Source organism: Akebia trifoliata, chromosome 16 (genome assembly GCF_017979445.1).
Source record: "Akebia trifoliata isolate Shusen 1 chromosome 16, ASM1797944v1, whole genome shotgun sequence".
Lineage (NCBI taxonomy): Eukaryota > Viridiplantae > Streptophyta > Magnoliopsida > Ranunculales > Lardizabalaceae > Akebia > Akebia trifoliata.
In genome coordinates this window covers 26,417,217-26,429,104 of record NC_141390.1, presented here as the reverse complement: position 1 = coordinate 26,429,104, position 11,888 = coordinate 26,417,217, and the positions used below count along the sequence as shown (strand labels likewise).

Here is an 11,888-nt window from a genome sequence, read left to right as displayed (position 1 = left end):
GTAATTAAGAGTAGAAAAAAAATTTGTGGGGACAATTAAGAGTAAAAAAAATAGTTGTGAGGGCAACTAAGAGTGGAACAATAATTTATGGGGGCAATAGTGATAGATTTCTTTATCCGCCCCTAAAGTCCGTCTCAATGGCATGTTAATCCATAGAATTTAAAAACTCTTATGGGGGCAAGTGCCCCCACAACCCCCACTCTAAATCTGCTCTAGGTTTGGGTATATTTTTAGGCCTTTTTAGCTATCGATTTGATTTAGACTAAGTCCGATTAATGTTTAGGTCCACACTCAAACTTTGGAGATAGGCCTACAAATCAATCAAATGTTGAAGACATTGAATTTAAGAAAAATCAAGGGTTTTTAGGAAGGCCTCGAATTTATGGGTATTCAGGTCATTTTATTTCTCTCTCCTTAAAGAAGACTACGATTGAGGGGTATGTTGTCATTTTGAAAGAAGGGGTATCTCAAATATTTAATAATAATAATAAAAAAAATTACTTAATGCACTAAAAAAAATATTTTCTTTCTTAATGCCTCCTCACTCCCTTCAATCATTCAGATTATCTATTCAAATTATTGAGATCAACCTTTGAATTAATTGTCACGATTGACCTTTTATCAACAATAAAAAATCATCAATCTTGTGAACAGTTGAGGTCAATGATTCAAATCGTCAAGATCAATAATTTAAATGATCTATCTCAATGATTTGAATTTTTAATCATGGAGATTTGAGCTTGTGAGGGGCCATTAAGATACTAAATGGGTTGTTAAACTATGCCCCAAAGTCAAGGTGCATTTAGAAAAAAATTACTATGACACATAGTCACAAAACTATCTGAATTTTATAACAAATTCATAAAAAATTTATAAAAAAAAATCTCGAAATTAAAGGTCTATCATTGAATTAATAGACAATTTCTCAATTAATCGTGGAACATGGTCACATTTTTACCTTTCACCTTCAATTTTTTTTTTTCAATAATCAAATATCAAGAAGGAGACAGGATTTTTGGAGAGAAAATGTTATAGTCAGATTAAAATGTACCTTGATTCTCACATCACTGTGGGTATATGTATGAAATCATAGATGCTTTTCATCGAGATACGAATGAAAAGCATATATGTTATGAGTGTTCCTCCACATGTAGGTTTCAATATTACTCCAACACGACTCTTTTTACAAGGTAAGAAATTCAAAACATATTTTGTAGTGTAATGATTTTCTGAGCTCCTCCATCATAGAATAGTAGATCATTTGTTTTGGGATATGTATAATCATAAATCTTTTCTTGTGTATCCCGATGCAATTGATTTATGGTCCTATGATGGGGCGTCATATTATCACGATTCACGACTATATTTTGTATGATCTTCAAAACTTTGCAAAAAAATTTTACAAAAACACAGAGAGGTATCTCAAATATTCACCAAAACGCAGGGTGGTATGTCTAAATCACTGCAAAGTTTTAAAAAATAGTTCTGGGCGACATGTATGGTTGGATTGCCCATAAAACGCTGACCATATAATTCTACATCAATCATCAACGGAGCTTCCTTCTAGATCATCAAAGGCACGTGTCTTGAAGAACCCAGACTCACGTCGAAGACTTCATCTTTATTACATTGACTTCAAACTTGAAAGTCTGTATTTTTTATTCTTTGTTTTTTTTTTCCTTTCTTATGTTAAATAATGGTCATTTCTTACGGTTAGATCCTGATAAGGTCGTAAAACTAAGAGAAACAGAGGAAGAAGTTGTTTTGCAGACCTGTTTTTCTTCTTTAAGAGGTGATTTTATTCTCTAGGTTTTGGTTGTTTTCAGTTTAGTTTGTGTTAAATTAGAGACCCTTCTATGGATTTTTGTTTGTTTAGCCTTTTTCTAATTGATAGGGAAAGAAAATGTGTTTTGGGTTGATGGGTTTTTCTTGTTTGATTCTTTTTCTTTTGTTCTCTTTTGAAATTTGCATAATTTTATGTTTCTATCAGTATTTGTATGTCAAATTATGTGGTTGATTCAGTTAATTTGTGATGGTTTAAGAAGAGAAGATATTTTGTATAACTTTGAAAGTCAGTAGGGAAAGAAAATGTGTTTTGGGGTGATGAATTTTTCTTGATTGATTGTTTTCCTTTTGTTCTCTTCTGAATTTTGCATAATTTTATGTTTCTATCAGTATTTTTATGTCAAAATTATGTGGTTGAGACAATTAATTTGTGATGTTTTAAGAAGATATTTTGTATAATTTTGGAAGTCAGTAGGGAAAGAAAGTGTGTTTTGGGGTGATGGGTTTTTCTTGATCGATTGTTTTTCTTTTGTTCTCTTTTGAATTTTGCATAATTACCTGTTTCTATCAGTGTTTGTATGTCAAATTATGTGGTTGAGAGAGTTAATTTGTGATGTTTTAAGAAGATATTTGTATAATCTTGTAAGTCAGTTTTGCTCTTTAATTATGTCTGTGGGTGTGGATCATGTATGAATGAACTAATTGTAAAGATTCATTTCTGAAAGAAAGAAAACTGCTTATTTGTGGTGGTATTTAATTCATTTATGTGATGTATGAGATTATGTAGCTTCAATTTTCTTGAAGAATTAGTAATATTTGTTATCGGTTTCGTTTAACGGCCAAATTTGTTAGCTTGTCGGTAATGGCTTAACAACAAGCCATTTTTGAGTTTGGTCTTCATTTCTCTTCTTCGCCCTCATGTTGCTTGATTCTTATAGCTCATGTTCTTCTTCTTTGTTTCACTTTTTCAGATTTAAATATTGGAATTGGTAAGACCCAGAACTCGAAACATTTTATTCTAATTGACGAAGGGTATTGATGGAAACTGCTTTAGTCAAGAAAAAAAAATTGTATTTCGAGGTCCAAAACAGAACTTATGGTTGACTAACTTTGATTCATGATTTGAGTTGAAGTTTTAATGATGGCATTCGAGCTGATACCCATAGGGACTATCTTGGCCCTCCTAACAAATGAGGTCCTGAAAACAGCAGTGGCCGCTAAGGATGTTCTTGTAGAGAAGGAAAGCTTCGAGATCTTGTCAAAGTACTTGTTTGACATAAAACCAGTCTTAGATGAAATACAACTCCGTGAACTGAATGATTCTCAAGCTGCAAAACAAGCTTTAGATTCCCTCGCAAAGGATGTTAAGAAGGCCAATGATTTGGTGGGGAAGTATAAGAACAAAACCCGAGTCTACTTACTACTTAAGTGCCGACATATAGTCCAAGAAGTACAAGATGCCACAAGAGATATTGGAAGGTCTCTTGCCGCTTTGAACCTCGCGAGCACCGAAGTCCTCACAGATGTTTCAGAAAAAGTTAACAGATTGCGGAATGAGATGCAAAGAGTGGAATTTGAGGCATCTCAAGCTCAAGTCCAAATCGTAGACAAGTTAAACCATTGTCTCATGGAGCAGAAGACTGACCAAGGCTTTGCAAATTACATGCTTGAACAGATAGCGATGACATTAAACATTCCGTTTGAACCCTTGGAGATGAGCAAAGAACTTGCGAGTCTGAGACATGAAATAGATGAAGCCGCAGAACATAAAGGAAGGGAAGAAGATTACTTTCTTGAGCAAGTTATTGAGCTTCTCTATCGAGCTGATGCAGCTAAGGATCAAGAAGAAATAAGGAAGCAATATCTTCGGAGGTTACAGACTATAGAGAGAACATCAGAGGATTATATTCAACCTTTTCAATCTTTTATTTGTCCAATTACGAGAGCAGATGTAATGGTTGATCCAGTAAGCCTTTGTACTGGCACCACGTGCGAAAGAGAGGCTATTGTAGCCCGCTTTGAATGTGGAGACAGAACTGACCCTGAGACGGGTGTGCTGCTTGATGATTTATCTCTGAGGCCGAACCATAAGCTGAGACAGTCAATTGAAGAGTGGCGAGAACTCAACTATTGTCTTAAGATCAGATCTTCCAAGAGAAAGCTTCAATCGGGAGAGGACTCAGCTGTCGAAGAGGCTCTCAGTCAAATGCAGGAGACTATAAAAGAGAACCCGATTAACAAAGATTGGATTGCTATAGAAGGGCTTATCGATACTTGTATTTCAATTCTTGGAAGCTCACACAACAAGGATATCAAGAGAAGGGTTTTGATTACATTACATGCTGTTGTAGAAGGGCATACCGGAAACAAGGTCAGTAGCTTTAGTATTCAATTCTGAGACCTATCTGTGTTCATTTGTGTATGATAGATATGGATTTGAGTTTATAACTGATTACTCGAACATCTAAAATTTGAGTTGTGGAATGGATCATTGTTTTGTGGATTGTTGTTCTCTAATGCTTCCTATAACTTAATCAGTAATAAGCAATGGGTTGTGGCCACAAGTCTGAAACTGTTAACCAACCAACCACTCCAAAAGAGCGATCTGTTGGAGAGGCGGAGAAGTGCTTAAGTGGGGCATGACACACCCAAGAGTGGAGGAAAATATACTCTCAACACTCCCCCTCACCCATAAGGGTGGAAAGAATCGAACCCGTGACATACAATGTTAACCAACCAACTACTCCAAAAGACCAATCTTTTGTAGAGGGGGAGAACTATGAATACTGTAAAATAAGTGATTTATTGAGAATTCCTTGATGAATAAGCAATGAACGCTGATAAGGTAGTTATAAATATTACATCAACCAAGACATGGAAACTAGCCTAATAAAAATAGGATAATGCTGCAGTAACATTGTGGGGGACATTTCTGACGTGGAAGTGTGTAGGATCCATAGATGTTTTTCATCAAGATCTCACTCGTATCTCGATGAAAAGAATCTATGGTTCTTACATACTTCCACGTCAAAAATGTCCCCCACTCCAGCACGACTCATAAATATATTCTAATTTATCAATACTTCCTAATGTAGAATATCCTAATTGATATATTCTAAATATACCATTCTCCATCACAATCTTCCATTTGTGATGAGATACACTGACAATAATACAGTGTATCTCATGCACCTTAATACAATGCATCTTATTCTCTAACAAATGCATCTTAAGAGGGTCATGGGGCTTAACTGGGGTATGACATACCCGAGAGTGGAGGAAAATATACACTCAACAGAAACTACACTACGTGAAAACTGGAAAATTCGACAGAAAAAATTGACGGGCCAAGACCCACTGATTTTAGAAACTGAATTTTGACAGTCCAGGACTGTCAAAATTCTTGATGTTCCCAGATGTGACGACTTAGAGTTGTTGAATTTCTCCCATCCTTCATTAATTTGACAGTTTCAGTTCGTAGAAAACAAAATTTTGACAATGAAAAATTTCTACGCCAATTCAACCCCTTTGTCCGTCAAATTTGGGTTTTTTTCACATTGTGCTATGGGGTGCAAACACAGGAATACCATTTTGTTTATTAACATGATTGTCAACTATTATAGTTTTAAATTTTATCAGCTTAAGAATGTTATAGGATCTTTCATTGTGTTTTTCACTTATCGCCTGAATTTGAACATTTCAAATCAAATTTTCAGGAAAGAGTGGTGGAGTCGTCTCAAGGAATCCAATATATAGTTCCCTGTCTAGGACGTTCAAATATATCAAAGTCTGCTGTTGAGCTTCTATTTGAGCTCTTGCACGATGGTTCTAGTTGGAACATATCTGCATCCAAGAAACTCTCAGAGCAAAGCAGTGCAATTCTTTTCCTTGTTATGCTTCTGAATACAGAGTCAAAAGAGAGAGCAGAATCAATTTTGCTGAAACTTTGTGATGATGATGAAGAAAACATTATTCATTCTGCTAAAGCCAATTGGTTTAAACCACTTATTAATCGCCTTGTTCAAGGTTAGAAGCTCCTTACCCATGAAATTTGGAGTTAAATGTTTTGTGGAAAAAGCTTCAGCAAGAAAACTAGAATATATTGGTGTTTCTCCATTAATATGGGTCCACTTTTAGATGGTCTGATCTTTTTGATGTTTTTCAGGACCAGAGTCTTCGAGGATATCAATGGTAAAAGCCCTTGTTAATATGGAATTAGTTTATCAGAATTTAAAGTGTCTTGGCGAGGAAGGAGTTATACCTTTCTTGGTCGAAATGGTATCACAAGATTTCGAATCTAAAATGTTAGCATTATCTGCTCTAGTTAAATTATCAAATTGCCACGAAAACAAAAGGATAATCTCAGATGCTGGAGGGGTTTCTATTGTTCTAGAACAAATGTTTTCTTCTCATGCCCGCCCCATTATCATCGCAAGGTGTTCTGAGGTCCTAGAGAGACTGGCTTCCAATGATGATGGAATCAAATTCTTTGTTGACGCAAATGGGGACTGCCTTGACTTGGAGAATATTGTGGCTAGCTTGTTAGCATTTCAACAGAATGCACAATCATGCCATATGGTTCAAAAACCATCTTTGCGTACATTGCTCAGCATTTTCAAGTCTGAAGCAAAGCTTGTCGAGAAGGCAGTCGTGAGTGCCAACAGTGTTCCCGTTATCCTTCCTTTGTTAGATGACCCAGATCAGGAAATACGAGAAGTCGCTATAGATCTTTTGTTCCGCTTTTCCCAACATGAGCCTGAAGGAATTGTTGAGTTCCTACTTGTGCAGAGGAGGCTTGAGGCATTGGTGGGATTTCTCAAGGACGATAGTAGTACCAGTGCACAGATGGCAGCAGCCGGGTTATTGGCCAATCTTCCAAAATCCGAAACGACACTCACGAAGAAGTTAATTGAATCGGATGGGCTGCAAGCAATATTGAACATCCTGAGTTGGGGAACCATGGAAGCAAAGGAGAATGCACTTGTTGTGCTTTTCAGGTTCACGGACCCAACAAATCTCGAGTCACAGAGGATGGTGGTTGAATTAGGAGTCTACCGTTTGCTTGTGAACTTTCTTAAGTGTGATTCTGTAACAGCCAAGGCAAATGCGGCGGCGCTCATAGGTAACTTGTCATTGAGCACTCCTAAACTCTCCATCATGTCCAAACCGACAAGTTGTTGGCCTTTCCGGACGGCTCACGTGCCGACATGTAAAGCACACAGAGGCATTTGTACTGTCAAAAGTACGTTTTGTCTTTTGGAGGCAAATGCGCTGTCCGAGTTGGTGAGACTTTTGCATGAACATGTCCATGCAACTGCCTATGAAGCACTTCAAGCGCTCTCCACATTGGTTTGCGAAGACAAATCTCATAAAGGAGCCAATGTGTTGCATGGCGCTGATGCCATCTCTCCGGTACTTGAGATTTTGGACTGGGGAACATCGTCTTTAAAGGAAGTGGCTTTGGATCTCTTGGAGAAGGTGTTTGCAACTAGGGAACTAGCAGAGTTGTATGGATCGCGTGCTAGGCTCTGTCTTCTTGCTCTAACCACAAGGAACATTCATGAGAATGGCCAACTCGAAAGGAAGGCAACTAGAGTCTTGACACAGCTAGATCGCTATTCAAGAACCTCAATGCCTCTTGTTCAATAAGATTATGTCTGAAGTGCAGCATTACCTATATGGTAGAATGGCTTCTGCAGAACAAGTTTAATGGGGTTAAAACTTCACCAAAATATATGAAATGCTCTAAGAGTAACTTGGTTGTTTGCTGCAAGAACGAACTTTCTGCCATATTGATGTCAACGAAGGAGTTGCCCAAATTTTTTTTTTTTTCCACTATTATAATTTAACCATGGGAGAAGAGTTGCCCGTCTTGCTTTTTAATTACTACTACAATATTGGATATAAGTTTTATGAGTTATTTTTTCAATGGAACATAGCTCAATAATGATTATGATCTGATCAATCTCAAGTGTTTAATAAAGATGAAATTTTGAAGGTTAACAAAAATGTAGTTAATGGTCTCAGAATCAGTACTAGTGGAGAAGGATTGCCCCTCTATTATACAGAACCCACAGGTGTAACATTCGGCTCAAGACTAGAATCATCGATTGAAGCATGTGAGGCCGCATCAATTAGAGATACAGGACAGCAGGAATTGTTCTGATTGAGCCACCTTTCTGGCTATCGGACATAGGTAACAATGAACGGGATCCATGTTTCTTCCTCCCATAACACAGCCAATAAAGAACAAAAATCACTAGCATCACGCATATGGGAACGGCCCATCTGTCTCCCTCGAAAACCAAAGAAAAATGATAAAGAGTGTTACACGCCACCTTCAACCAAATTGTCTTTCAGGAACTCAAAACCAGAAGCAAGTTTTTGTTACCTGTCCAAATCGAGGATAGGGCTATAAACTAAAGTCTCCCAAGTTGCCACGATAAAATGCCATCCTGGGTTTTAGTAGAGACTCCGCTGACCAAAACATCCTTGTGTAGGCCTCCAAGAAGAGATGTAGTATCCACGCTACGATCTCCAACAAAATGATTTAGAAAGTGGTTCAAAATGATGGATTAAAATCCACTTTAACAACATTGAATCCATGATTATAGCAATGCGGAAAAACCAACAATAATCACAAACTCAACGTCTCTAGCATCATTGAATCCAATCGAAATCAAAAGATCACACTATTATGAAATCAATAGTAAGCAAGCTTAGAGCATACCTTTCGACATTGCCTATCGATGAATAAATCAAGAGATAGCCAAAGAAATCCAAATGCATAAACCAATCGGTCGAACTCCTTTGTATCTGCAATCATTTGTCTAAACACACCTTTTTCTTTCTTTCTACATTATCGAATGGCTAGGCACTGTTATTGATGGTAAAGTCGAAATCTCAATCACCTAAATCCTTAGTTCAACTGTGGGACAAGGATGCTTAAGAGTTCAAAATCGTTGTTGATAAGGAAGTGTCGTTTCTATTTTATAGACGAGCGCAAGAGGGCCTAGAGTTTCTCTATTAGAAGGTTTCTTATCCATCAAGATTATCTTCTAATTTCTTTTAAGAGAATCTTCCCTTTTAAGAAACCTAATAGGATTGGGATTCCTTATATCATTGGCCGAACTCTTTAATTGGATGGTTTCCAATTTTATAAAATAATGAAAAATATGAGATTTATCGGGGCACACCAAATGAAAGTTTAACGTTCTCCCACTTGACCCATTGAATCTTACAGTGCAAATGTGTAGTTTTTCATTGTAAATAATGCAATGAGATATTTGAAAAATAATTTGGATTCCATCATAAAAACCTTTATATGATCACAATTTAAAATTTTGCCAATGACCCAATTTATTAGATACAGTAACATTGAATTAAGTTATATTATCCATGTGAGTCATGGTGGTCATATGTCATTTATGCCATATTCCCTTCCATGCACCACACCGCAAATAATCTTCCTTAACCCAACTCCAAAATAGGGAATATAATAAGATTTTTAGCCTAATAGAAAGTAGCCCATTTAATTATCCTTGTCAACATATTCCTATTAATCACACATCCAAACATAATATGTATATATTTAATTGAAAAAAATAAATAAAGCAGAAACAATCAATATTATCATTATGGCACAAATCTAATGTCAATTACAATAACCATCCAAGTATCCATTACATTATGGTTTCCTCAATAGACTCATCCTAACATCATGTTTCTTAAATGTCTTTAATGATAAATCCTTCGTCAATGGATCAACAATCATAAGGCTGGTTCTCAAATTGTCAATTGACACTTGTTGTTTCTACCCTTTCTTTAACTATCACGTACTTCACTTCCATGTGTTTTGAATCACTTGAGTACTTTCCATTCTTAGAGAAGAAAATTATTCTGGTATTGTAACAAAATATCTTCAATAGCTTGATAATATCATAAAAACACCAAGTGTTGAAATGAAATTCCACAACCAGAGAGCATGACTTGTGACTTTAAAACACATCACAAACTCAATTTTCATAAATGAAACAGTGATTGTCTGTTTAACATTCTTCCATGAAATAGTCCCACTAGCCAGTAAAAATATGAAACCTGAAGTGGACTTTCTGTTATTTGAGCATCCGAAAAAATTCAATTATGAGTAACCAACGACATCTAAATGATCTGATCTCATGTAAGTGAGCATATAATTCTCTGTTCCTTGAAAATACCTCATAACATACTTTGCATCTTTCTAATAATCCAGCCTTGTATAGCTCTGGCATCTTCCTAACATTCCAACTACAAGTCTAATATAAATATGAGCATACATCAAGCTACGACTAAGGCATATGGACTTTCTTCAATTTCTTTATTTTCTAAATCATTCTTCGAACACTGCATAATGTTGAACTTGTCTCCTTTAACGATTGGTGTGTCTCCGACTAAGCAATTTCGCATGTTGAATCTTTTCAAGACTTTGTTGATATAATTTTTATGAGACAGTCCCAACAGACATTAAGATCAATCCCTGGATATTTCAATTCATATCATATAAGTTGTCTGACTCATATGAACCATCTTAAAATTCATAATGAGGTGATTCTTTGTCTAACGTAATAAACTAAGATCGTTGGTAGCAAGTAAAATATCATCCACATATAGGACCAACAAAATAAATTTGCACCCACTAACCTTTAGATATAGATACACTGGAATTTCGGGAGAAACCGAGGTATACTATCATAATTAACAATTTTCCTTAAATACAAAAGAAGGGATGATATTATTACACTTAATATACCATTGTCTAGAAGCCTATTTAAGTCCATATATGAATTTCCTAAGTTTGCAAGATAAGTATTCACTTCCTTTCTTTGCAAATCCTTTCGGTTGTTTTATGTATATTTCCTTATCCAAATCCTCATTTAGAAAAGTTATTTTCATATTCATCTTCTGTAACTCAAGATCAAAATGAGCTACTAGAGTCATGATGATTCTTAAAGAATCCTTCTTTAAAATTGGAAAAAATATTTCTTTATAATCAATACCTTCTTCCTAGGTGAAACCCTTGGCCACTAGTCTGGTCTTGAATCGTATAATATTGCTTTTTAAATCAAGCTTAGTTTTGAAGACTCATTTACAACTATTTTCTTGCATTTATCAAGCAACTTGACAAGATCCCAAATTATTTTATGGTCCATTGATTTCATATCTTCTTCCATGGCATCAATCTATTTAGCAGAATCATTATTATTCATTACTGGTGAAAATGTGACTAGATCTTTTCTTATCCCAATGTCAATCATATTCTTGTAAATACACCACCTAGTCATTCAAGATGACAAGTCTATTTTCCCTTTGAGATCTTCTCAAAATTACCAGTTGTGGTGTTTTTACAATTTCATCAATGATATTTTCATAAAGTGGAGAACCATTCTCATTTATTTGTTTATCATTCTCCTCAAGTAGTAGAGAAACTTGAGAATCAACAGTTTCTTAAAGATAAAGAGTCAACAATCCATCTACTCGTACTTCTTTAAGAATTACCTTTCTTGACTTTTCACTCCCACTAATCTCGTTATTATTTAGGAATCTAACATTTTCGATCTCTACAATCCTCATATTATGGTTAGGGCAATAAAACTTATATCCCTTAAACGTTTTTGGATAACCAATGAAATACCTAGAAATTATCCTTGGATCCAAATTTTTTGTGCATTATACAATTTCAAACATGAAAGTGTTTCAAACTAAATTTCCTACCAATCCACAACTTAAAGGAAGTTGTAGGAACTGCCTTACTAAGAATCCAGTTCAAAATATACATCACGATCTTTAAGGTTTCACCCACAATGACTCATGCATTGTTAAATAACTCAACATGCTGCTAACCATGTTCATTAAGGTACGATTACGCCTTTCAGCAATGTCATTCTAGAACAAACTAGGTATCATGTACTGTGTACAAATACCTCGTTTTTCTAGGAATTTGACAAATAAACCAAAATTCTGACCCAACTCGTCTTATCTACCATAGAACTCACCACCTTTATCCAATCTCACTATTTTAACCATTCTATTTAATTGTCTCTCAACCTCCATAATAAACACTTCTA

General features: G+C 35.6%; 1 protein-coding gene across 1 annotated transcript; it reads left to right on the top strand.

Annotated features, from left to right (window-relative positions):
• Window positions 1–1,594: 1,594 nt before the first annotated feature.
• Window positions 1,595–7,743, top strand: LOC147383098 (U-box domain-containing protein 44-like). The gene is made up of 4 exons (XM_086427916.1): window positions 1,595–1,792; window positions 2,757–4,156; window positions 5,502–5,811; window positions 5,951–7,743. The coding sequence occupies exons 2-4, from the start codon at window positions 2,924–2,926 to the stop codon at window positions 7,432–7,434; spliced, it is 3,027 nt and encodes a 1,008-aa protein (XP_086284042.1). The 5' UTR covers window positions 1,595–1,792; window positions 2,757–2,923; the 3' UTR covers window positions 7,435–7,743.
• The last annotated feature ends 4,145 nt before the right edge of the window (window positions 7,744–11,888 follow it).